Source organism: Crinia signifera, chromosome 3 (assembly GCF_055691185.1).
Source record: "Crinia signifera chromosome 3, ASM5569118v1, whole genome shotgun sequence".
Classification (NCBI taxonomy): Eukaryota; Metazoa; Chordata; class Amphibia; order Anura; family Myobatrachidae; genus Crinia; species Crinia signifera.
Genome location: NC_139219.1, coordinates 190,710,620 through 190,738,495, shown reverse-complemented (window position 1 = coordinate 190,738,495; position 27,876 = coordinate 190,710,620). Strand labels below are relative to the sequence as shown.

Below are 27,876 nucleotides of genomic sequence, written 5' to 3'. Positions count from 1 at the left end.
GGGAGCAGTCTGAAGTGAATATATGAATATGTAATGAGCGGCTCCCAGCCGCCTGCTGGTGAATGTGTAAAAAAATTTTTTTACATTTTTTTTATTAAATATATATTCATGTGCTTCAAGCACATGAATAAAAATAGCATGCCCCTTCACAAGAAAAAAATCAGAATTTTTTGACACCAATAAAACAAACAAAAAACCCCTTTATTTTAAAAGATCATTTTCCAGTTCACCTTTAAAAGATGTCAAATGCAAAACAGTGAATCATGTCGAAAATCATGCTGAAAGCAGTTCTCCATCCTAGCATTGAATACACTCTCGGCCAATCCCAGTGAAAACCCCATTAAAATACCCCAGCGAATTGGAGCGAGCATGAAACGGAGAACTGGCCGGCATTCACTGTTCACTTTCGGCGAACATTGAACATTGAATAGGGTGAATCAGATTTTCAGTGAAAACGATTCACCACAAGGAGTGAAAACAGCCCGATTCGCCGAAAAAAAACGGTGAACCGGGAGCATTGAAAACTGCCCTTAATCGAGGCATCTGTCAATTACTTGATTCACATAAAAAAATACAGCTGTAGAGGAGAGGATCCAAAGTGATCACCTCTACTTTAAATGAGGAATATGAGGACAGTGATGCTGGGTTTGTTTTGTAATATCAGACAGCCAAGCACTGGACAGCCTGATTACTATAAAATAAAGTAAACAAAATAAATATAGCCAGAAAGCAAAAATCATAATAATTGTTAGTTACTTGAACAAAATACAAACACTAATCACCTCAACACAAGCATAGAGACTACACATGTAGATTTTACAGTTCTCCTAAGGTTTCTGTTTTCAGGGAAAATTGTGTTGGCAGAGAGGAGATGGAAGAGAGAATGAAGCAACATGAATGAGAAGAAAAAAACGTGCAAAAGTCTACGGGTTTGAACTGACTAATAGCCCTTTCATACCAAAACCCTGGGTCCAGCCAGGTCAATGCAGTTTGAAACGTGCACACACCGCAGGCTCAACTCAGGTTATTATAGGGATTTGCAAGTAATGGGGGGTGGTGACCTTCGCACATACTGTAGTATGTTTGCACAGAGCTAGCAGCCACACTTATGGGTAGACCTCCGATATAAGTGGTGAACATGAAAAAAGGTAGGTAGTGCTGTGCTCAGCTGCTTGGTGGGTGTTTGTGAATAATGATCAACAATGTGAGTACGAAGGCCAGGTACACTTCAAAACAATGTAGTTCCCTGTCATTACAAACTGAAATAATGCACAGCAAGGCCATATATCTTTCAAAACTGCATTTAGAATGCATACCGTTTGTGGGCTGCTACTGGGGTTTAGATATATGCTGGCCTTAAGGTGATAGTTTGAGACGTTCTGCTTCTACTTTATGTAGTGGATCCCCTTAAGGCTTTTTATTATGTGCTTTTGATTGGAGCTAGTATGACAACATTTTAACCCAGATTTTAGAGAGTTTTCAAAGCCGGATAGGCATATTCTCCCCTAAGCTTATCACCCCAGTTCCCTCCGTATTACCGATCCATCATTTAAGCTGTTATCCGTCCTAAAGTCTGTTATCCTTAACTCTTGCTGTAGTTTGCCATCTCAAAAGCTGATGCTTTGCAGTGCACATGATTCTTTTCAGCTTATTTAGCCCAGGGGATTACAAAGCGGAAAACATATTTCCCTAAGAAATGGGTGACCTGGCCAGGCTTCACATTTGCTTTTACTGAGGCTTCTTTATTAATAAATGATGTCTGAAAACCACATATATTTACTAATAAGAATTTGGAGGAGGCACTTTTCTCTCAATATTTTCCTATAGCTTTGTTGCCATTCTCCCCCTTTTATTCAGCTAAATATCCTATGACTTTTGGAAAATGGCTGCCCCCATACGAAAGACAGTTTTTTTAAACAGGTTTTCCTATGGGGCAGCCATTTTCTGAAAGACACTTTTTTTCATAAGTGCTTCCGACCATACTGAACTGCAGTGCCGGGATCCACAACGGAGGTACCGGCTGCACGGGGGGTAGGTCGACACGGGGGGGGGGGGGTAGGTCGACACGTGCGGGGGGTAGGGGTAGGTCGACACGCGCGCGCGCGGGGGAGGGTGGAGCTGCACGGAGGGGAGGGCTGAAGGCTGCACTGGCTTTGACCCTGTATTTGGAAAGTTTCCAAAAACGGGTCTGCCAGTGTCAAAAAATCGGCACTTAAACGGTAATATACCGTTTAAGAGCTGCGGTGTGAAAGGGGTTTTATCTGGCAGACCCGTTTTTGGAAACGTTTTCAAATACAGGGTCAAAGCCAGTTATGCGGTCTGAAAGCAGCATTAGAGCACTGTGATAGGCTGTCCCTTGTCTTGTGTCCCTTCCCTGAACCAGGAAATAAGCTGTGGGTAGAAACGTGTTCAGAGGTTAAACGGCTTGACTGGTGATGTGAATGGTACTTAAACTGTATTTTTAAATGGTAATCTGCTGCAACATGAACACTAGACCCGTTTAAAATACCATTTAAAATTACAGTTTTTCAAAACGTTTCAAAATGTTTTATGTGATGTGAAAGCTAAGGAGTGTTCATTCTTGAAAGTTTACACTCTGTAGGGAAATAGGATTTCATACACAACAATAAATTCTCTGTTGGACAGATAAAGGCCCTTATTCAGATCTGATTGCAGTACACAATTGTTTGGAAAATGGGCAAAACCATGTGCACTGCAGGTGGGGCAGATGTAACATGTGCAGAGAGAGTTACATTTGCGTGGGGTGTGTTGAAACTGAAATCTAAATTGCAGTGTACAAAATAATGCGGTACTTGTTTCCTAGCACGGCCACACCGATTTCCATCGGGGTGGTCGTGTCGGAAAAATCGCGTCAATCGCATCGCATGCGATGCGACCGACTCAGTTTTTTTTATTGAATCAAATGTGAATAGGGTCCCTGGGACCCGATTTTACATTGGATTCAATGTAAAATATTCCCTAGACCCCAATTTTGCAGCGTAAACCCCACCCCACGATTGACGTGAACCCGAAGCGTGGCGAGCGCAGCGAGCCCGCGAGGGGCGGCGGTGCGTGTCCTTCGACCTTTTCATTCCCCTACTATCCATGTCGGCGTGGAGCTGAGAATATAGTGTGGCGAGCCACCAAGCCCGAAAACGTGGCGAGCCCCGCGAGGGGACGCGTATAACTTCACAGGTATACGCGTCCGCTCGCCACGCTTCGGGCTCGGTGGCTCGCCACACTATATGTTCTCAACTCCGCGCCGACGTGGATATTAGGGGAATGAAAAGGTCGGAGGACGCGCACCACCGCCCCATGCGGGCTCGCTGCGCTCGCCACGCTTCGGGTTCACGTCAATCGTGGGGTGACGTCGGGGCCATATATAATGGGAAATGGGTCATATTGGCCCATTTCACATTTTTTACTATGTGAGATGGACTTAATCAAGTCCATCTCATCTTGTACCATTATAATGGCACAAGACCGACGCGATGCTCCCGATTTCAATGTTAAAAAATATTTTAACATTGAAGCCTATGGCAAAATCGGGGGCATCGCGTCGGGGCCAATGTTAATGGTCCCGACCGACGCGATGCCCGCGATTTTCCCTTTGACGGCAAAATGGACCTGATTTCAAAGGAAATCGGGTCCATCGCGGCCATCGTGTACCTTAACTTAAAGGTACACGATGGCCGCGATTGTGGCCGTTCTAGGAAACAAGTACCAATAATGCAGTCAGTATATACCCTGCACAGAAACAAAATAACTCACACAAATATAACTCTCTCTGCACATGTTACAACTGCCCCACCTGCAGTGCACAAGGTTTTGCCCATTTGCCAAACAAATTTGTACTGCGATCAGATCTGAATAAAGGCCTAATGCTGGCCATACACGCTGCGATACGTGCGTGCGTTCGGTGCTTAATTAGCACGCATCACATCGCATTGCCTGTGCATGCAATGCGATGCAATGTGATGAAAACAAAGTACAAAAAGTATGTGCCAGCACATACTTTTTGTACTGTGCAATAAGGTGCCACTGGAGCGCGCACCTCAAAGCACATAACGCACAGCCCACATCGCAGCGTGTATGGGCTGCTTATGTTTGAGTTGATGATATGACATGCAAGATGAAATCTTAGAAAGAAAATCAGTAACATGGGAAAATGTGGATGGTAAGAAACCTGGAGAGGATGTGTCCTCATACATTCTTGCTACAGGAGATAGCGGGCGAGATTTAGTGGAATTACCTTTTTTTGAAAATGCGATTTTTTTCCCAATTCGCCCTATATCGCACTTTTTAAAAATCGCACTTTTGCTGTGAATTTGCATATTTAATGAGATGGCAGGGGGAGTGGGGACCCCCCCAAAGAAGAGGTCCCCCCTCCAGAACTTACCTGCCCATGCTGAAGCCCGGGGCTGGCCTCGATGCCCCTGGGCATCGAGCTGATTTTGTGTAAAAAAACAGATGAAAAACTATTATCTTATACCGTGGAACTATGAGTCCCAGCAAGCCTCCCCCGCATGCTGGGACTTGGAGAACCACAAGTCCCAGCATGCGGGGCATTAAAGGGCCCGGACTCTTCGGCCCTGGAGCCCCGGACCAGCCCCGGAACCAAGGCACCGGACCGGACCCAGGGACCTACCGACTGGCTCCAGATAGGTAAGTATCAGTATGTGTGGGCTTTGTATGTATTAAAGTTTTATTTTTAATGGGTGTCAGTGTGTTTATTTAACGATTTCTTTTACTGTGGATCTACAAGTGCCAGCGGGCCCTTTAATGCCCCGCATGCTGGGACTTGTGGTTCTCCAAGTCCCAGCATGCGGGGGAGGCTCCATAGTTCCACGGTATAAGATAATAGTTTTTCATCTGTTTTTTTTACACAAAATCAGCTCGATGCCCACCGCCCAGGGGCATCGAGGACAGCCCCGGGCTTCAGCATGGGCAGGTAAGTTCTGGAGGGGGGGGCCTTCTTTGGGGGGGTCCCCACTCCCCCAGGACCCCTGCCCATGCTGACCGGTCAGGGGGTGAATGCTTTGGCTGGGGGGACTTGTATAAAAAGTCTCCCCCCGGCTGTGGCATTACCCTGCTGGCTGGTTGGGCCTGGTGCTGGTTCTTGAAATACGGGGGACCCCTACTTATTTTGTCCCCCGTATTTTGGGAACCACTTTTTTAATTTTACGATTTTTTTTTAACACCAGAACCATACACAGATCGCGATGATCTCTGCATGTTTCTGACAAATTCGCCAGTCAGAACCTGGTCTATTTTCTGGCGTTTTTTGCACATTTTTTTGGCGATTTGCAAATTCGCACCCCATTAAATTTGCGAATTGTATGTTTTTCAATGGGAAAACATCTGGATACGAATTGGGAAATCGCCACTTCAGAATGTGCGAATTTGCGGCAAAAAGTGAGATTTTTGCCGCAACTCGCATCTCATTAAGTTGGCGATTTCGGAAAAACAGCCGATTTCGGACGTTTTTGCGCTAAATATCGCCAAAAAAAACCCCAAATCACTCCCTATTAAATGTCACCCGGCATGTCCCAGTGCTGCCGCAATACGTAGACTGCTGCCAACAGGTAGTATTCTGCCTCATGCTAGCTGTGCCCTAATGTGTGCACATCACTGGCAACCAAATATAAGGTTATATCAGCAGAATTGAGTATTATTTGCATACAAATTATACTGAAATCTGAAAGGACTAATACGTTTCCCAAGATATAAAAAATAAAAACAGTACTGAGCATTACATTACTTCAACTGATATAGGAAGAGAAGAGGATGTGGACACAGATAAACAAATACTGAAAGAGTGATCAGATAAAAGGAGAACCAAGATGGGATGATGTCCTATAAACTTCGGGATTGTAGTGTTTTATGTGAAGAGGCTGGTCAACAGTGTCAAAGGAAGCAGAAGATCCAGAAAAATAATGTGCAGTATCTGTGGAGTGTTACCCCTTTGAGTGCCAAGTGAATTTGTCAAAATAGGTGTGAAATTGGTTAGCAAACATTTTTATTCATCATAATGACCTGTAAATGGTATCTACACACTTGTACAAAATCTCATCTGGATAGAATGCAGATCGCACAGATTTTAACCCTTGCGATCCCGATGCAATCACGATGCACGCTCCCGTATCGCAGCCAGAAAGTCTTGGCTGCATAGACTATATAGTCCAGATCTGCACTATATAGTCTAAATTGTATGCAGATAGTCTAAAATGTATATATAGTCTAAATTGTAATATAGTCTAAATTGTACAAGTGTGTACACACCTTAAGGTTTACTACACATGACATATTTTACACATTTTTTTATCTGCATTTATATAACAAATGTGTGAGCTACGCTGGCATTTTTAGCTGTTATTTTGCCCATCGCTCACAGATGTTGGCACTCAGTGGGTTCAGAACGAAAGCCAGATTGAAGTGGTTCAATAAAATGAGAGTTAAGAAAGTGTGTGAAGCAGGTGTATGAAAGTCTCTCAATTAGCTTGGAGGGAGATGGGAGTTATAGGATAGAACTTTATGCTCAGAACTATGTTTTTTAAGAATAGGGGTAATCATTGCCTGAATAATGATGGAAAGATACCAGTAGAGAGCATGAGAGAGATATTACAGAGTATGCTTAGCACAGAAAGACAAACTCTTATTTGTTAGAATATAGCAGAAGCACAGTAGGGAGATGAGCAGAGTAAATGCTTAATTTTCATTTGTGGGTTCAAATGATGACAAGGTGCTGGAGGATTGAATGATGGTAGTGAGATGATTGCTGGCTGACTACAAGGATGCCATTTCATTTTGGATCATATCAATGTTGTCCTTGAAATAGAATGCAAAATCTTGGGCACTGATACTACGTGGTGTTTTGGGTGTTAAAGGCCCATACACACTAGAAGATTTTCGTTTCCAAAGACTTTGCCAAAATCTTGGATAGATATATCTTTCACCAAAGTAGTGCATACACACTGAGCTATTTTCCCCAAAGAGCGAGAGATTTTAAGGAGGCAAAAGACTTTGCTGAAAATCTTTCATTGAAAAAGCTTTTTACATAATGGGCTGGGTGTAATTTCCAAGGGTGGGAGCAGAAGTCATTTTATTCCGCGCATTATTGAACATTGGTGGCTAGTTACTCCGCTAACGCATACATCGATGGGGCAGGCCAGCGATGTATACATTAGCGGCTCATTTTTTAACATTGGTGACCAGTTGCACCGCTAAAGTATATGACCTGCATTTTGTTATCATTCAGTGGTTTGCTGTCACTACCAGCATAATATAGAAAACATTGGTGGTCAGTGGTTTGCTGTCACTACCAGCATAATATAGAAAATATTGGTGGACAGTGGTTTCACTAAAAGACTATTTAAATGCATTGGTGGCCAGTGTTGTTAAAATGTGCACAGTCGCACATTCATTGTGTACTCACATCATTGTATGCAGACTGCAGAGTGCTCCGTACAGTGGGTGAGCAGGATGGGAATGGAAGCAGGGGCTGCGGCGCTGTCACAACAACCAGGCGAGTGAGCAGGACGGGAACAGGGGGTGGGAACGATGGGCGGAGGCAGGGCCGCGGCGCTGTCACAACCACCAGGCCGGGTGAGCAGGAAGGGGACCCCCTCTGGAGCGGTCGACGAGCAGGGTCCGCGGCACCAGCACAGCAAACCGACCGGGTAAGCATGACAGGGAAAGGGGGCGGGAGTGGGATCAGGGGCTGCGCCGCCATCAGAACACGCAGGGGCGGGTGAGAATGACGGGGGACAGGGGGAGGCAGCATAGGGAGGGAGCAGGGGGAGAGAGGCCGGGCCAGTAGCTGTTCATCTTTTAGCCATCATCGCTCGGTGTATACACACTGAGCGATGATGGTTAAAAAATGAACCATGATCGTCAGCAATCCTGGTTTTACCAGCAGATTAACCACTTTACTAGCGATGATGCGGGAGCGCGCATCATCGCTAGTCGGGGATCTCTGGTCCATACACACTAGGCGATTTTCAGCCTGTTTTGACCGATTTTCAGCTGAAAATCGTCAAGTGTGTATAGGCCTTAAGAGTTTCTATAAAAACTCTGGCATTATGATCTTCAATTGCTTAAATTACATTAGGCTTTGATACTCATTACTGTCCCAGTAATTTCTATAATGAAGAGCTTAATTTTGTTGTGTTGTGTCTAGGTTATTTTTAGTATGAAGGGGCATACAACACGGGGTGATTTCACCCCTTTTCTAAGCTATTAGAAATGGAGCACTGATCGCTCCGTGTGTATGCCCTGCAGCTATGGCAATGCGCCGCGCGATCGCCCGCAGGGAAAACCAGTGCTTGCACTGGCTTTCCATAGATTGTGGGGCTTTACCTATTAAAAATAGGCAAACTCCGCTCAGCAAGATCGCTCAGCACACAGAATCGCAGATGCACCACAATGTGTGCCGAAGCACACGCTCAGCAAAAGGGCCACTTCGTGTGTACGGGGCTTTATACTGTTAAAATTCAAATCTATTTGATAAATTGTTATTGTGAATACTTGTTTGTTGTTTTTTTCATGTTGTACAATATATACTATTCAATAAAAAAAAAATTAGGTTAATATGAAGTGCAGTGTGTTCTCGGAGACACCTTATGTTTTTACATGCTTTAGTAAATTTGGTTAAAAAAAAAAAAAAAATAAAGCAAAAGTTATTCTCTTTTACGGTTTAGGAATATACAGACAAAACAAACTTTCTAATTGTACATGGGACTATCACCCCAAAATTAGTGTGCCCCATAAATACTGGAAAGATGGAACATGTTTCTTTTAGTTGCAGGATACATAAGTTTGTGTCTTATGTCCTGTTGCCATTGATATACAATAGAAGGAGCATGATTATTGGGGTGCTGGATGACTGCCCAACAGTCGGGATTCCGATGCTCAGTACGCAGACATCGGAATCCCGACTGTTTAAATGCCCGACAGTTGGGATCCAGACTGACTGGGGCTATTCGCCCCTGTGGGGGTCCATGACCCCCACAGAGGGAAAATAGAACCTTTGGCGAGCAAAGCAAGCCACCAAGCCCACAGCATGGTGAGTGCAGCAAGCCCGCAAGGGGCTTCTTTGCGCATGTCGGAGCACCGGCAGTCGAGATTCCGATGACGGTATACAGACCGTATGCATCCCGATTGTCGGACAGCCATACCACACCCTGATTATTGTTCTACTATTTAGTGCCTCTGAATTGTATGGGTTAACAGATTGAGCCACTTATTTACGAGGAACATGATTTACAGTTACAGTAGGACCATATATATTAGGACAGTGACACTTATTATTTTGGCTCTGTACGACATTACAATGGATTTCAAATCAAACAATGGAGATGATTTGTTAAAGTCTTCTCTTTGTAGTTGACTTGGATAAAAATATCCCTACTGCCTGGAGAATATTATACCCCTTTCACACTGCATCTCTAAACCGGGTTATTGCTGGGTTGGTGATGTGCTGACGAGGTGCATGAAAGAACCAAAATGATAGCTCAGATTTACTAACCCAGCAATTCAACCTGGGTTATAAAGAAGGGTTAAACCCGGGTCGCCCTTTATATAATGGGCAACCTGGGTTTAATGTGAAAGTGCACATTACCCGCATTGCGATGTGAAGGGGCATTGCGATGTGAAAGGGGCATTAAACAGCTATCATTTTTAAACCCTTCCTCTAACTTGGAAGTGAATACCATCAAATTAAAACTGATATACTGCATTTTAAATAAATACTTCTTTTATATTATAACTGTAACTTTATTGTGTTTGGGGTAAACAGCTAAAATTACAAATATATGTCCAGATATATATCTGGATCTAACTGTATCTGTATGAAAAATTATTTACATTTTGTTTCACCTGCCTCCTGTAGGTGAAACCAAAACCTAGAGAGCAGTGTTGCGGCTGATGAAAACACACAGGCTTCACTGAACCCGAGAGAAAAATGCATGGCCTATGAGAAAAGATATATATTAGTGAAACATCTGGAAAAATCATGAAAAACTAATGTTTTTCACAGCCAATGACTTTTCACCACTAACTGGAAGCTCCACATAGATGCAATTAATTATATGGTAAAAACCCCAACAATTCTGGTGTCAAGTTTCAAAGTGAAATCTATATTATAATAATAATAATTCTAACACCAACAACAACAATTGAGGATAGCTTGTCCTTAATGGTGTGTACACACAGTACTTTTTGCCTTCCGATGTTGACGATATAGTCAACATCGGATCGGAATCGGATGCAGATCGCAAGGGTTTTAACACTTCAGATCCCGATCCGATTCCGATGCGCATTCATGTATCTCAAGGCAGAAAGTCTTGTCTGCCATGACTATATAGTGCAGATCTACGCTATATAGTCAGACTTGTATGCAAATCGGATGTGCCTTCAGATACTATCCACGATCCGATCTGATCGTGGATAGTATCTGAAGGCACATCTGACCGTGTGTACACACCATTAGAGTGAAATACAAAGCTTATGACTCCCACCAAAGGATAAATAAAGAGAAGGAAGTCAGGTTCACTTCCAGGGTAGGAGTATCGGCAGGGTGGAGGTTGAGCCGAGATCCCTAGACATAGCAGTTACCTGATACAATTTACCAGTTGATTACATCAAAACAACCTGCTCATTTACATTTCTTTAGGAAGGGGAGGGTTTGTCACAGGCTGTTAATGGTGGTGGGGGATCAATATGACATGTAGGAAACCAACATCGTGCTAATTGGGGTGTGATATAGCACGTATTTAAAGTTGGTGGTGCTCCCAAATAAGTTCAGCAGGATAAGCTGTACAAAGGGGTTTATGTCCAAGAGGGACAACGAAAGGCAGAACCAGAAAGGTTTTTTGGGGCACGCTTGAATGAATGATATTTAAGATGAATAGAATAATGATAAGGTTAAAATATAACTTTTATTACACTTGTTTAAGATAAAGGCGTCAAAAGAATTTTTTCGTCACAAATAATTGAAACTAACAATGCTGAGTATCAGGAGAATTATTAATAATTCTAGATATTATAACTACAAATATACATGTGAAGTCACAAGCATAATAACTCAATGTTTCTTGCGAAAATGTTTGGTTCTCCGTGGACCAACCCCCGCACCCTGGTCAATTAGATTAAATACAACTATTGACACTTCATGTGGTGGGTGCGATTAACTAAGGCGTCATTAGTTAAGAAAAAGGTGCAAAAGATGCTAGAAGGAATAGAGAGGAGGGAAAATGCCCTCATGAAAACCAGATGCAGCTATATCCCAATTAACTATACAGCACCGAATATTCCCTACTGGTCACCCAGTAGGTACTGATCCGGCTTCACTCGTGAACAAGCCTAAGTGCGAAACACGTGTCTTCCTATCCGGGACCACCCCCCTGACGTCATCTCATCACTTCAGTTACCGGCACCTAACAGCTGACCGCACGGCGATAAGCCGGTCTCCCGGCCGACGTCTAACGGACTCTAGTGCCGGCGCATAGATTCCCTCCTCACAGCGGCATCATACATAGCTGGCCGCACGGAGCTAGCCAGCCTCCCTGCTTCCGTCCAACTGACACTGGTGCCGGAGCCTCTCACAGATCCTGCTCCAACGTCACCTTTAATCCCTGCCGAGCACTTACGCTGATCATCAGCGCTCCGACAGCGCTAGCAGGTACCTCTGTATCTAAACCGGGCATTCGTACAGCTGTTGTATGCATTGACAATCTGCGATATTTATGCTGTAATTTTTTCTGCATCCAGAATCAGTATTGTGTATACCATTACCTCTCTGCTGTACCTATAGCTTGCACCAATTATTTTGTCACCCTTATTGAGTTTATGACTTGCGCTAATCTGGCTTTCCATATGAAGTATCTCTAGTTTCACTGATTGTAACAACCTGATGTTATATTACTTGATAATTGTGATCATTAGCCCGTTGTTAGTTCACCTTGCAAGCGAACTCAGTTTATTCTCTATAAGGTGTGTCAGCCCGTTATCCTTTACATTAGATACTTATGTTAAATTCTCTTATGTGGTCCTGCTACATATGTATATTTGAGCCATAAGTGACTCTACACGCTGTAACAACCTCAAACATCATTGTTCGGTAATTACTACCAGGGAGGTGACAGGGTCACATTGATTCCTGTTGAACTTTGTTTCCTTTTGTCAATACAAAGCAATACTTTAACCCCCTGTCTATACAGTTGGTCAGTCATCATCAATACTGACACAAGTGAGACACCAATACGGGGTACATTCACTTTATTTTCCTCTTTTTCTGACTCTCTCTCTGTGGGGAGCAAACACAGATTATCACTCTCAACCTCCATCCTATGTACACCATGATGGTAGGACAGCAGAAGGGTCTGTGTATCGCATAAACCACTTGAACTGCAATCTCCTATATCTGTCACTCTCTCATCCATCCGGGCCACCAGTCCCCCCCTGCAATGTCATCTATGTCAACAGGGAGACGACCTTTCTGACCCTCTGGAAAGCAGAAGTGCCCTGCAGTCCTGCATGTCAGCCACCTGCTTCAGAACCCATTACGGATACGATCAAACTTCACTGTGCCGCCTGATTCCGTCCGATCTCAGCAGCTAAGCAGTGAGAGGCCGGATCAGTACCTACTGGGTGACCAGTAGGGAACATTCGGTGCTGTATAGTTAATTGGGATATAACTGCATCTGGTTTTCATGAGGGCATTTTCCCTCCTCTCTATTCCTTCTAGCATCTTTTGCACCTTTTTCTTAACTAATGACGCCTTAGTTAATCGCACCCACCACATGAAGTGTCAATAGTTGTATTTAATCTAATTGACCAGGGTGCGGGGGTTGGTCCACGGAGAACCAAACATTTTCGCAAGAAACATTGAGTTATTATGCTTGTGACTTCACATGTATATTTGTAGTTATAATATCTAGAATTATTAATAATTCTCCTGATACTCAGCATTGTCAGTTTCAATTCTTTGTGACGAAAAAATTCTTTTGACGCCTTTATCTTAAACAAGTGTAATAAAAGTTATATTTTAACCTTATCATTATTCTATTCATCTTAAATATCATTCATTCAAGCGTGCCCCAAAAAACCTTTCTGTTCTGCCTTTCGTTGTCCCTCTTGGACATAAACCCCTTTGTCATTTACATTTCTTAAAGATACTTGAAAAGGTCTGTACTGTATTGTCTGTCTTAAGAAAACAATAAATAACAGAATACTTGCAAAAATGTATTTGTATTCAGTTTCTGTTTATTAAAGAAAACATAAAAAAAAAGCGCTATGCAGTAGTAGATTCTGTTTTTAATCCATTTAAAACTTCTGTGTTTTTTTTTTTTTTAAACACCAGGATGAAGTTTGAGTGTACTTAAGAGGCATTAACATCATGCATAAGGGATTTATACAGGAAATGTAATAACTTATCTTATTGATCTAATGATGCTGTAGGGAAATATCAACACTTCTGCCAGCTAGAAGTCTAATGCCGAAGTTTCATAATCCCCATTATTAATGGAAAGTCCCAGAAGGCAAAAATAGACTATTATCCTGAAGTTGTTGAATGTGTCTCTTCCAAATAATTATCTAAATCAGAACATTTTACCAAATATATATTATTTGATGCTTTTTTTTTTTTGCATTTTGTCAATTCCGTCTTAAGATAATCTTTTCTTTGTGCTGCCAACCATACAAGGAAAATAGTTTACATTTCATAAGGGTTTAAATAAATAATCCCAAATCCCTATTGGCCTCGTTATAGTAGCCTCATACAAATTTCCACTTGTATATGAAGTCAAATAAAAGTGTCTACCTTGCAATTTGAGCTCCTGCTGACTAGTTTAGCCTTAAGGAAGTATTGAAATTCACGTTGCTCATTATTCCAAGCAGTTTTAAGCAGCCTATTGTGATAAATCATTGTGAGGCTTGTCAAACTAAAGATTCTTCTGAAATGAAAATAAACCCATTTTGAAAACATACATTTTGAGAGAATGCTTAAACTTTTAGGTGGAAGAGGTTTTTTTTTTGTCACACTGACGGCCATTGACTCGAAATAGAGCTCTCGAACACTGATAGCAGAAATAGAATTGAGAGCAGACCAATTCAAATGGTAATTTTGAGAAAGCCAAGCAAAAAACACACAATTATGAGAAAAACAGAATTTACCTAGCTTCCGTCTGTCACTAAGTTTATTTTCATTTTACTCATTATTGTGCAGTAAAATGCAGCTTTACATCTGCAAATATTTCCTATATAGCCAAATATGCAAAAATCATATTTTACAGCAAATGAAAGGTAAGCAAAAAGGCAACACTTTAAAACAAAAATGTTTTTTGCACTGTTTTTTCCAGTCAGTAGTCCTTTTTATCTAGTGTGTTGTAAAAAGTGTATTGTATCAGTAAATAGTATAGACAAGGCTATATTAACATAGGACAAGCTAAACATAACCCAGGATGCCTTGTTATTATACTAAATTAATGTGCATTGAATGTTATTCAAGTATTGGTAAAACGCTGATCACGGAAGAAACTTTTTATAGTAAAAGTTTCTTTTAGCACAGCGGATGTTTCAGAGCAAATTAGTTTGATTTTTTTTCTGCTGTAAGTGCAAATTGTTTTAAATAATATGCCAATGTTCATCTGAATTGAAATTAAGAATTTTGTCAACTTCTTGGTTGTAGGAAACACAATCAAATTTTAAGTAGAAAATGGAATAAAATTACTCTAGAAAATCCAAATGGAAGGCCATTGCCCAACAAAACACAAAATAGACAGTTTAAATAAATAACATCACACTGCATTATTTCTATCCACAATAATGAAGCTCTAAGTAAATAATGATAAACAAAATCTACCCACTCTGTGTTGCTTCGGTAAATGCACGGCGTGTACAACACCCTTGCCACATTCCGGACTCCTAAGGCGTCTGTTGAGTTGTTGGATGTATTTCCAGAGAAAAAGTAGGAATTGCCTTGTCCACATTTTGTTGATTCCACCAATAATGTGTCAATATTTAGCAACCAGAGCTATAGGGGGTAACAAACATTAATTATATGAAAACATTATATATATATATATATAATGCAATATAATAATACAAATACAGTATGCTCAAATAGCAGGTAAGCTTATATGTGGTACAGCGAAGAATGGTATCCAAATACCCACACCTGCAGGAGGATGCTAAGTACCAAAATTAAAGATTTATGGAGTTTGAGAGGACAGTGAGGCATTTAATCTGCGCTGGTTTTTCTGACAGTCGGAAAAACAGCAGTTTCCGAGGATTTTCGGACAAATTTATATCCATAAGGAGATCAGAACAACTTTCTGTTGGGGCATATAATAATTTCTTTGGACTCCCTAGATTTATTTATACATTAGGATATTTTGGGATCTTATTGAGCTTGTGATTAAGTCAATTATACACTAGAACTCTAAAAGTATCAAAAATCCCTGGGCGACCAGCATGCAAACAAGGTGGAAGCACATTAGGAAAAGTCCCAACTTTTCTAATGTAACTATAACAAAATGCCAGATGAAAAAGGTTTCAGAACTTTGATGACTGCAATGTGTGCAAGCCTTACTGTAGAAAACAGGCTTAAGGAAAATTATTTATTTAAAAGAAAAAAGCAATTGTAGCCAAAATGTGCTTTAATTGCAGTAGCATATTTACGTTTCATACAACAGTTGTTCTTTTCAAATGTACTAATGGGTGTTAAGCAGAATCTATCTTCTACACACAGCGGAAAACTAATTACATAGACTCTTTCAGTTTTCAAAAATGCACTCGGTTGCATAAAAACAAACAGGAAACAAAATTAAAAGCATACAAAACATAATTTTCATAATAAATTTGGCAAAGGTACAGAATATTGGTATTATGAATAGAGTAAACTAGTATCACCAAGTATCAATAAATCTTAAAATGTAATTTAAAATACAGTACCTGCTCTAGTAGAAATGAAAACTGGGACACACAGCAACCAATGAGACATTTTCTATATATTGAAAGTGGAATAAGGGTTTAAAACTCTTATTCTGTGCGCCACCTTTTTTTCTTTTTTTAATGCACATTATGTTTTTTTGTTTGCAAATATCATTTACTTTCTAAACACAGTGGGCCGGATTCTCTAAGCTTCAAAAGTTATAAAATTGAGAGTGGTAAACAGCCAGCCAATCAGCTCCTGTCTGATATTTTTCAAACACTCTGTCTGTGATATGGCAGGTAGGAGCTGATTGGCTGGCTGTTTATCACTCTCCATTTTATCACTTCTAAAGCTTAGAAAATCTAGCCCTGTATTGTTTATAAGGGTTACACATGGGAACCTTATGTACACCACCTTTGCTATTCTTGATTTTTTTTTTTTTTTAGCTTTTAAATGTTTTGTTTATTGAAGCAATTCAGCATTGCATTAGTTCAATGTTGTTTCTGACCAAATCGAAACATCATATCTGTGGGATTGTACAATGTGTACCTGTAATATGCACACTCTCACACAATATTTTCCAGTCGGTCATGCTATACAGAAAAAGGAAGAGACCATGCAGCTTACACTCACATGTACTCTCAAGGGGCGCAGTTGTGCTTAGCACAATAATAAACAACGTTGTTAAATAATAAAATGTATAAAAAAAGGAAGAATAAATTCATATATAAACGCAATATCTGAGAATTCACATAAAATGAATTAGAAGTGCACGTCATATAAAATTACACATAAGACACTACAAGACATACAACATAAAACATACAGAGGCTCTCTCTTATATTCAGGTATGAGGCTTGGAATGGCTTTATACAGGCATCAAGTATTCTATTAGTTTAGGCAAGGCATAATTTCATAGTTACCAGTCCCGCACAGGAATTGATGATAGTCTCCTTATTAGTAATTGTAATGCATCACTGGGGATAAACACCAATCTGAGTAATCACTAAACCCTCCTTTTCCAATTTGAGGTGAGGCCCCCGTTCTTCAAGGGGATAGCTGAATCAGCTGGGCAGCCTGATGATCTGCTGCTGTGAGAGGGTATTTTTCGGCGGTAATTCACCCACGTTGCGGGTGCGGTAACCAGATCAGACAGCTGGATTATAACAACAAAACGCATTTCTCTGCCTGCGTGTGTACCCACATCAGCGGCTTCCTCAGTTGTGCCACTATCACTTACTATCTGGCTATTTGTAGCAGTCCCGTTCACAGGATTTCAATATGCCACACTTCCGGGTTTGCGGCTCAAGCCTCGTTTTCAGTGCCTGGATTTATAGTTTATCGTGGCCATCTTTGATCCGCGTTCCAAGCCTCATTCACATTTTTTTTTAAATGTATTTATATCTTATCGTGGCCATCTTTAGTCCATATTCCAAGCCTCGTTTTCAGTTCTACTGTGCCCAGCCATCTTTTGGGACACAGTCACTTCCTGTATTTCAAGCCTCATTTTGAGAGCCGTTATAGGGCTTCACTTTTCCAATATATGCCTGCAATTATACTGATGCTCCTATTTAACGCCTCATACCAAAGAGAGCCTTATAGACAAACCCACATACATGACATAAACATAATCATAATTTGCAATATATAAGAACAACCATATACAGCCTGCTGTTCCTAGCATTTACCACCAGATGGCATGATATAACTTTTTCTATGTAAACTGCATTTATATATCTGTTCTCACGTCCCATTTACAATATAAAGAGCGACCATATAGAACCTATTGTACCTCATATTTGCCACCAGAGGGCATAGTATATATATCTGTTCTATGCTATGCTATACATCCGACCAGAAGATATTGCATGCAAGGCAGTGATAGTAATAAGGGACAGAACAGTGATTGTGTAGTCTTTCATTAAATCTTCCTGGTATGCATGAGCAATCAGGTATGGTCTTTATCAAAGTGAGTTTGGCCCATCCATCAGACAGATTGTTTATGTGTGTGCACAACTAAAGGTGTTTTTTCCATTACTATCCGTGTCAAAACGTTTCACCATCACCAGTTAAGATGCAAACAATAAGGTTTGTTTTTAGATCTGTAATTAAAAATGCTATTTCATTTCTGAAGGCATGTAAAACAGATTAGACAAGATCTTGAAAGTAAAAAACCCGGAAATGTCTAAAGCTGTAGATAACAGCACCTTATTAACTTGGGACAGATCAATACATGAACATACCGACTTATATATCACTTGGCAGAATAAAAAAAGAAAGAAAGTAAGGATTGGCACAGTAAAATTGAAACCATTTATATGAAGTTTAGGAGGAGCAAATAGTTGCGTGAGGTACAACTTAAGTTTTTCCATCTTGGGAACCAATGTTACTCTTGGAAAAAGTTTTCTATTAATGATCAAGCAGAGCTAAGGAGGAGATGTCTATATTTACTCTACTTTCTGCTACTTAGGTTTTATACATATAATCTTCACTTTAGGCTATACTGCACATTTCTGTTCTTTACACCTGAAGACCTGGGCCCTGGGTTGACACTGTCTAGGTAGACCAACAATGGGTGACTAAGGTGACTAAGTCAACACCTATAAATAGTTGACACTAAACAGAAAATTTACACAAGCAAAAGGTCGAACCATGACAATAAAAATTAATCCACAAATCCAAAACCTCTAGAAACTGGTGTTGTGTTACACCATAGTGACACCGTACTTTGGAGGTTATTCTGGTTGGTGCGCAAATTTCCGAATTATTTCGAAGCGGACCGCACGCCACGCTGTGCGGACATCGTACGAAGAAACGCCCACCGGTCCTCCGCATTCGGACGGACTCACACTTTAAGAAGAGGGCGTGTTTACGGACGACATCCAAACCTTGCATGTGCAGTGGACACACACATATTCTGCACGGTCTTACAGCATCAGAACGGACGGGAACCTGCCCGTACGCACCGATGCGGTGAATTAACGCAAAACTCACGACTATTATCTAAACTCATAAATCGGTCACATGACACACTTATGCAATTAGGCAACCTCATTAAAAAGTGTTTGTTTGTAATTGGAATCAATTAAATCCTAAGTTCTGTCCATTGCTTGCAGTGTAAATGTGTGTAAAAAATGCTGCCGTGCTTTCAGCATAGATTTGTGTGTTTTGTAATGGTCCATTTAAGCTGCAATGGTTCCAATTGAAGCAATGACAAGAGTGTAATTAATGAGTAATGAGTAGAGGAGTGGTTTGTATTGTGTTCAGCTGACATTGGTTCAGGTGCGGGCGTACTAATTGGGCGTTCCGAATGCCTAGCGCATGACCGAGTGGTGTCCGCAAAGCAATACTTGCTTATGGAGACCGCATATTTTCTGCCTTTTGGTTCGTTTGCAGTCAGTGTTCAGTCCGAATGCACGCCTACCAGAATTAGTGCACTCCCTCGTGTACGCCCATGTTTACGCCCAGTTTAGCCCACTTTGAAACTACGCCCCTGTGTAGTTCCGAATGACGAACATATTACGCCCATATTTCCCGAGTGAATGCGGTGCACATTTCTGTACGGTATTAGTGAGAATGAGTACGGAGACTGTGCGTGGCACATGCGCATAGCGTTGCCCACGCATGCGCAGACGGCTAAAAAACGCCATCTGAAAAAAAATCGGAAAATTACGCATCGACCAGAATAAGGCCCTTTATGTCAAATACAATAGATCTTAAGAAGCAGTGATTTCATGAACACTTGCAGTCAGGGGGATTGAAGTACACTCTATTAATCACGACACCTTAATAAGTGTTAAATGGACTAGAAAAAGAATCACCCAAATGCATCAATCACAAGTCCAAATGCTATCAGGTATATAAATATTGCAAACAAAGGCTTTCTTTTCCATACCGAAGCTTTTACTAGTATTAAAAGGATAGTAAAATGTATGTAGGTTTTTTTGTCATGGAGAAAGACCATATAAAAGAAGAGGAGGCTGTTACAACAGCCTCACCTGCAGTGCATATGGTTTTGTCCATTAGAGAGCGATTGTGCCTTTGCGATTGAACCAGAATAACCCCCTGTGTGTAGATGAAAGATGTGCCATTAGAGCTCCGATAAGACAAAACAAACTCAGGTAGCTGTGTAACCACAACAGAATTGTTACATTTAAATCTATTTTACTCTTATATAGAATAAAAAAAAAAAAACTCTGTATGTTTTCTAACTTTTATACATGTTTGAACAGCATTAATTTTCTTACCAAGAGGAAGAGTTTGCCATCTTGTCCTTGAACACAGAACCTGAAGGTGCTTCTAGATGCTGAGAATTCCATAAGGAGCTGGACTATCATACGCTCCACAAACTGATTCCTGTTGAAACAAAGATCAGTCTTCACAGTGTGTGTCCACCTTAACTATCATTGAGAAGACAAGCAAGTTAATGGTAAGTGGTCATTAGGCCAAAATAAACCCTCTAGATTATCCATTTTCCTTTATATGCTGTCAGCACCCTACTGGATACTACAGCAGCCTTGCTAGCTAAGGATAGTTAACAGGTAATGAAGATACCAGTGTTATATATCATTTTCAATTTTTAAAAATACAGGGAATTCTCATTTTCAGAGCCAATAATTCATTGTCATTACCCAGAGCATTGTAACTCACCTCCGTAACCGCAAACGTCACACTTGCTCTAAATTAGCAGAGCATGTTGTCTTTACATTTAACCATTGCAGCATGAAAATAATTCATATACATTGCTACGTATATACTGTACTGTGAATTATGTAGTGCACACATTCCTTCTCACTTACATGTAATTGTATATCAAAATACAGGATTTGTTTTAGAAACAATTGAACATTACTTTAGTGCTAAAACATTTCTGATATTTTTCTGCACATACTGGGGGTATTCAATCCAGGATCACGGCTGTCCATCCCTCCGACAGCCGCGATCCTGGCCCGTTTGTGGTCTGATCGACTGCCGAACGTCAGGCGGGATTCAATGTCCAACCTGCCGAATGGTGCAAAGGGGGCATGGTTGTGAAACCGGCCATGGATTGCCGATCGGCGGCCGGGATAGCGAAAATCCATGGCCATAATAAATACCCTCTCCTATCCATCAGCGAGGTCCGATATGGTCTCATTATTATTTCCCCAGGTACAGATTTTATAATGATTCCTACAAGGGCATTCGCTGGCGTGTATGCATGATCACCAGAGATTAACTTCTTAGAAGACACATTATTTAAAAGAAAGAGCCAATTCTGGAGAGATTGCAGAAGTATTTACTGGATTGCAAACATGTATGCTGTGTTTTACCATGGGAGGATGCTTAATGAGGTCTCTGTTTTCCTAAAATGATGACCATACCAAGATCCAGCCATGTGGACCAAGTGACAACAATAATAATAAGTCTTCAATTAAATATTTTATATTGCCCCCAATTAAATAGACTCAAAAAACAGCCAGAGCTGGCACCCACTGACAAGCAGCAGAGAGAAGAAGAGAAAGGGTATATACTGACACCATAAAGCACAATAAACATGTAGAAAAAGCTTGCTTAACAGGTGAATTTATAGCCTTCTGCATATCGACATTTCCCACATCATATCACAACAATGCCCTGTTACATTATTTATGGTTTTTGATTTGAATGTAATTAAAAGGACTATTACAAAACTGGCATGTGTCATCACTGCACACTTCTGTGTCAATGGCTGCACAACTGTCAGAACTACAGATCTACTTATTATATGCTCTGTGCAGATAGGTCCAGCACGTGCACTGGAGTGGGTACCTTAGTAGCTCCAAGAGTATGAGCAGTGAGCCTTGATGTCGGAATAGTATCTGCAACTGCAAGTAAACTGCCGGATGGCAGTGGTAAGGAGCTGAGGGGTAGATTTAATATAGCGGTGCTAAGAGCGCCGCTATAACAGTTCCTGCTTCGCCTCATTAGCGAGGCGAAGTAGGAGGGGACACCGACAAGATCTACTAAGATCTACTAAGATCTTGCCGCCGTAGCGGGGGAGCGCTAACTCCCCCCTCCGGCGATGTCCCCTCCATCTGACAGCGTGTCAGTTAACACTGACGCGCTGTCTGCTTCTCCCCAGCTGGCTGACTGCGCATGCGCGAGATTTCGCTACTCACGCGAGATCCCAGTGCAGCTCAGAGCCAGCAGCAGGGACAGCGGTGTCCCTGCTGTGGGCAGAGGGCATGGCCGCCTGCAGCTGTCGAAGTCGATATCTGCAGGTGGTGGAAGGGTCAGCGATGCTGACCGTTCATAAATCAGGCAGGAGGAAGGGGCGCAGCACGAAATATCTGATTTTTTTACACCAAACTACCCCCCCCCCCCAAAACCCTTTATTTCAAAAGATCACTTTCCTGTTCACCTAAAAAAGATGTCGAATGCAAAACGGCGAATCATGGCAAAAATCATGGTGAAAGCAGTTCTCCATCCTAGCATTGAATACACTCTCTGCGAATCCCAGTGAAAATCCCATTGAAATACACCAGCGACTTGCATCGAGCATGAAACGGAGAACTGTCCGGCATTCACTGTTCGCTTTCGGCGAACAGTGAACACATTTTCAGTGAAACAGATTCACCGCAAGGAGTGAAAACAGCCCGATTCGCCAAAAAAAAAACAGATAATTGGGAGCATTGAATACTGGCCTATGCCAGCATGTGGTGACGCGTCCCGGGTGGTGGGCGCGCACCATGTTGCTAGGATACTGGCCTATCAGTGTTGTGAATATGAGGATTGTGGTGACGCTCATCGGAAGGGGTTTGTGCGCTCCACAGTGAATGGAACGCAAAAAGTGATCGAGACAAAATATATCTGGAGGATGCGGCAATATATCTATAAGCTTGATACAGGTAATACACTTGATGTAAGGTGATGGAGCTTGTATTGTCAGATAACACATGTAGATTCCTGATCAGTTTGTATATAAATATGTAATAATAAAACAAAGAGGGGGAGTGATTAATAGCACTTCCTGCCTGTACAGGTGCATTAAGTTTGTTTGATAAACACACACACACATAAGGCAATGTGTTATGCTTACCTTGAAATCATTGTGTAAGCTTGAAATGATGGAAGAATCATTACTTCAGTGATGTAATACTTAACAGTGTCTAAAATCCAAGAGTTAAGAACAATGAGAAAATACGCCTATTCAAACATAATCTATAACATGAACAAGGACACTTTCTTTTGATTCTTTCAAGCCATTAAAATAACATCATGTACCGTAGTCAAAATCTAGTCAGGCGATGGCCACGAACAGGACTGCACATTGCCATCGTTAGGGGGCATACATACGGAGCGATCTATGCTTAATTTCTAAGCAATCTAGTCAGTCTATTTAGAAAACAGCTTCAAATAGTCCCATGTGTATGCCCCTTTAGATTTTTTGGGTGGGGTGTGTTCACAATGAAATATAAATAGCAGAGTAAAAATAAAACTCTTTATGTGTGGGCTAGATGCAAAAGCAGCCAATATTTACCCTGCACAGAAAAAATATAAATGTATTTGCTTCTCTTACATGGCAACATATTCTTTTCCAGACACAAAGTTACTTGCTTTGTTTGTTTTACTTAGAACTCTGTATCAGGACCAATATGAAAAGTAATAAAAAGTAATAAAGATAAAACCCAAAAATCACAGCAACAGTGAGGAGCCTTTAACTAACATGGTGCAAAGAAAAGAAAAAGGATATTTTGTGTGTGTGTGTGATGATATATATATATATATATATATATATATATATATATGTCATCAAACTCTGTGTGAGACACCATGTCACACAGAGGGCTCTCCATAGTGACCAGGAAGCAAACCCAATATCGGATGATGGGATTATCCACTCATTAGTGGGTATCACTTTTTTTTTAGAAAAGTGTCACTTCCATTTAAGTATTCAATTATACACTCAGTTAGCCAGAAATAATTTGTATCTCCAGGCTGGTTTCATGAGAAACAGATGTTGAAACACACACACATAAAATACATATAAATATTATACGATCTGCAAAACCAGAAAGAATACAGAAAAACTACAAGACTGGAACCTACAAATGTACCGGAAATATAATCTGGGTCAGCAATGCCCTTGACAATGACAGTGTGAATTTTGCTTCATTCGAAATTCAATGCATTGATCAATCATTCCAGCAGCACTCTCTGGGGTTTAATTTAGAAATAATGAGCCATTTAGAAAAGGTATGCAATGTACACGACTGTAACAACAGGAAGTATCTTGGTTTTACAGGAGTAGGAAAACTTTTCCTTATCTTTCCTTCACAATACAACAGGTTTTGTAAGAAACAGCAGCACGTGCCCATAAACACAATGCAAAAGTATCCTTCAATACGTTTATGGTCAGGCTGGTATTAGAGATGCTTCTGGTTGACATACCTGATGACACAGTCTCTCCCAGTATTGCTTTACAACGCTTGCAAACGACTTTGGTATTTTCCTTTGATTTCTGCAAGCCAGAAAAAATGTCACTTAAATGTCACCTTACACGTTTAGTAAAAGAATGTATCATTTTATATACCCTCTCTGGAGGACAGACAACTTATTTTGCTTTGCCTTTAATGTTGACATTCAGCGACATCTATCTTTTTGAGAGCACACTTATCCAAGCTTGCCAAATAACAGTGGCATAAGAATGGAACATTAATATAATGGCTATAAAACTGGTTTGTGCTACAGTATGAGTGAATATAAACATGCAAACCCCTAAATTTATGCTACAGCTGGATGGAGTTGGGATTAGAATTTCATCCCCAGCCCCCCAAACACTCAAATTTTCCAACATAATTGGTTTACATTTCATTTTAATTATTTTGCTGCTGCTTCTACCAGGGTCTAAACCACCGGCTCTCGCAGGCTGGATTCTATCAGTTTCTTAAGGCGCAGGCGTGATTTTAGCAGCTGCCAGCTGTAATGTCGACTGTCGACATTAAGACCCTGATGAAAATGTCATTATGTTTCTATTCATTCAATCTTGTAGACATTTGCATCTTAACTGTCAACCTCATGATCGTGTTTACTCTTTGACCATGTAGTGTTCATTTTAGCACCCGCTATCTTTGAAAACCCATGCAGTTTATCTTCCCTGCCTGGGGTGTCGCTGTCTGCTGTAGTGCTTCTAGCACAGTGTGGTCTGTATATTAGCACTGATATGCAAACCAGATTTGTGCTAAAAACACCACAGCAGACAGTGACACCCCAGGCAGGGAAGATAAACTGCATGGGTTTTCAAAGTTGGTGGGTGCTAGAATGAACACTAACCATGTTGACATTTTGGTTTCAATATTTTGAACAATCTACATTTTGACTACACCCTATTGTGTAAACTGTGCTGGTAAAATAAAAATACAATCTTACTGTGACCATTCAAGAATCTATGAGAAAGAGGGAGGGTGGTGTAATTTAGCTGCAAACCTAATTATAGTGTTGCATACATTCTTGTGTAATCTATAGTACACATTGTATATAGGGTATTTGCTGTTTCAGTATAGAAAATGATTCATATGCCCTACATCAGTGATGGCTAACCTTGGCACTCCAGCTGTTGTTGAACTATACATCCCAGCATGCCCTGCTACAGTTTTACTATTTGCCATGCTAAAACTGATGCAGGGCATGCTGGGATGTGTAGTTCAACAACAGCTGGTGTGTCAAGGTCAGCCATCACTGCCTACATAGCTAGATATGCTAGAGCAGGGGTGGGCAATAAGCAGCCCATCAGCTGTTGATAAACTACACATCCCAGCATGCATTGCCTTAGTGTTGCTATGTGGCAGTGCTAAAATTGATGCAAGGCATGCAGGGATATGTAGTTTATCAACAGCTGGAGGGCCGCTTATTGCCCACCCTTCTGCTAGACTATACCTATAATGTGTGTAGTTTACTATTCAATACATTTGTGGAATAATAGGTTGTGGTAGGGCTATAGCTTACAGTGCTTTTTGGGACTTTTAGTTCCATAATGGGACCATAAACTATTAACCTGGCACCCACCAGGGGCCACAAGGAGATTTACATCAATACAGGGCTATCTCGCAAAATAAATCTATCTCCTATCTCTAGAGGTCAAAACCACGTGCATTGCGGGGGGGCTGATGTGCAGAAAGAGTTAGATTTGGGTGGGGTTTGTACTTCAAACTAATATCTATACTGCAGTGTAAAAATAAAGCAGCCGGTACTGTATTTACCCTGCACAGAAACAAAAATAACACCCACATCTAACTCGCTCTGCCCATGTTACATCTGCCCCTCCTGCAGTGCACATGGTTTTGTCCATTAGAGAGAGAATTTGCTTTTGCAAATGAACCAGAATCGAGCACTTAGTGTGAATTCATTTTGCAATATGTATTAATAGTCCATGGAGGAAATTTACTAGGATGAGAGATCCAGAAAGTGCGAGATTTGGTATGAAACTGAACTGATTTTGCAGTGTAAATGATTGCCGCTTTAAAAAAACTGGAGGTTTCTTAACAAATCTCACACTTTCTGGATAGCTCATCCTATTAAATTCCCCCTTTAATTATTGATACAAAACAGTAAAGATCATTTAGACAGGTAAAGGATTGTATCACATAATGATATTGCAACCCATTAATGGCGCATTGAATAAGAACTGTGACATTTTAAAAGCAATTTAAGCATGTAGTCTTAACAATTTTGGATACACAGTATCCAGTACTTTAGATGTTATTGGTTGATCTAAAATTACTTTATTAAAATTGATCTAGACTATTTGTCTTCAAGATATTAATATCACAGTTCAGGGATACATTACATTACCTTTTAAAGCACTTTTGAGACCATGCACTTAGCCCACGTCTGTATCATGTATCTTTCACCAAACCCATGACAATGCTAGGGAAACTGCCAAAGAGAGCAGCATCTGCCTTAACCCTTCCTGTGTAAGAGCAGAACAGATGGTACGCAGCAGGGCCACCACCTCTCTAACCATGACCGTAAGACATTATCTACTGAAAATCTACATTCAATTATATAAAATGAATTCACATGGTATTTGACAAAAATCTCAGGAAATATAAGGAGCCCCCCTTCTGCCTGAAATAATCCTCCTTTGATGTAATAAAGTTATACTGGTTAATATAAATGTACCAATTAGTGGATATCATTAGCTCTAATAACTTACTGAGACATTAGCATCAACTGGATGAGGAACATCTGACACCTCATTAGTCTCCCCAGGAGAAACTAAAATATTTGCTTTATTCACCAAAAGGAAAGTATCTCCCAGAAAGCAGTCGTTAACCTTGGGAAGGCAACTTCGATTTGCAAAGGGATCAGGGTGGCAGCACCATTCTCCAACTAGAGAGCTCCAGTTCTCACTAGGCAATGGGAGCACTCTGATGAACTTTCTGAAAAATGTGTAACGGAAATACAATGAACATTTGAAGAAGATGGATGCATGTATTTGAAAGAAGTATAAATTAACATTAAAGTACAACATTTCATTAAAGTACCACATTTAACAATAAAGGTTTTAAATGTTTGGCATTATTTGCAAGCCCTGCACTTTATTTGTCTGTACATATATAGTAAAACATACAGGAGAGACAATTAGCTGCACACCAGCATATAGATAAATGTAGATTGTTCCGCTGAGGTACAGTATGTACTGTATGTGCACACTCCAAAGACACATCGGAGTAGAATCAGTTTACATTACACTTTAATGTAAACTGGATTTAAATTAGATTGTAATTAATCTGTTTTCATCGTTGTTCAAAACCAGATCTCATTTAACCCATTCATAACAAAATTTACAATAAATATTAACTGTTTTAAACTGCAAAGGAGTAGGGATGATGGAGGGATTGTGATCCTGCATATTATCACTTTCACCAGTTCTGTCTTTTCTTGTTATATTAATGGATGGCTCCTAGATCAGAATGATTACATCA

General features: G+C 40.7%; 1 protein-coding gene across 4 annotated transcripts in view; it reads right to left on the bottom strand.

The window, feature by feature from the left end:
- Positions 1 to 27,876, bottom strand: part of UBE3D (ubiquitin protein ligase E3D) — a 181,669-nt gene that overhangs the window by 88,395 nt on the left and 65,398 nt on the right. For 2 of the 4 annotated variants that reach the window (XM_083177139.1, XM_083177138.1), the window contains exons 4-8: positions 27,105 to 27,330; positions 24,341 to 24,410; positions 22,989 to 23,058; positions 20,179 to 20,287; positions 14,865 to 15,031 (exon numbers count right to left, since the gene is read on the bottom strand). In XM_083177139.1, the coding sequence (XP_083033265.1) occupies positions 14,865 to 15,031; positions 20,179 to 20,287; positions 22,989 to 23,058; positions 24,341 to 24,410; positions 27,105 to 27,330 (642 nt within the window). Of the gene's footprint in view, positions 1 to 9,864; positions 9,971 to 13,819; positions 13,953 to 14,864; positions 15,032 to 20,178; positions 20,288 to 22,988; positions 23,059 to 24,340; positions 24,411 to 27,104; positions 27,331 to 27,876 lie in introns of all 4 variants that reach the window. The other 2 variants (XR_014471739.1, XR_014471740.1) reach the window with 2 other exon arrangements.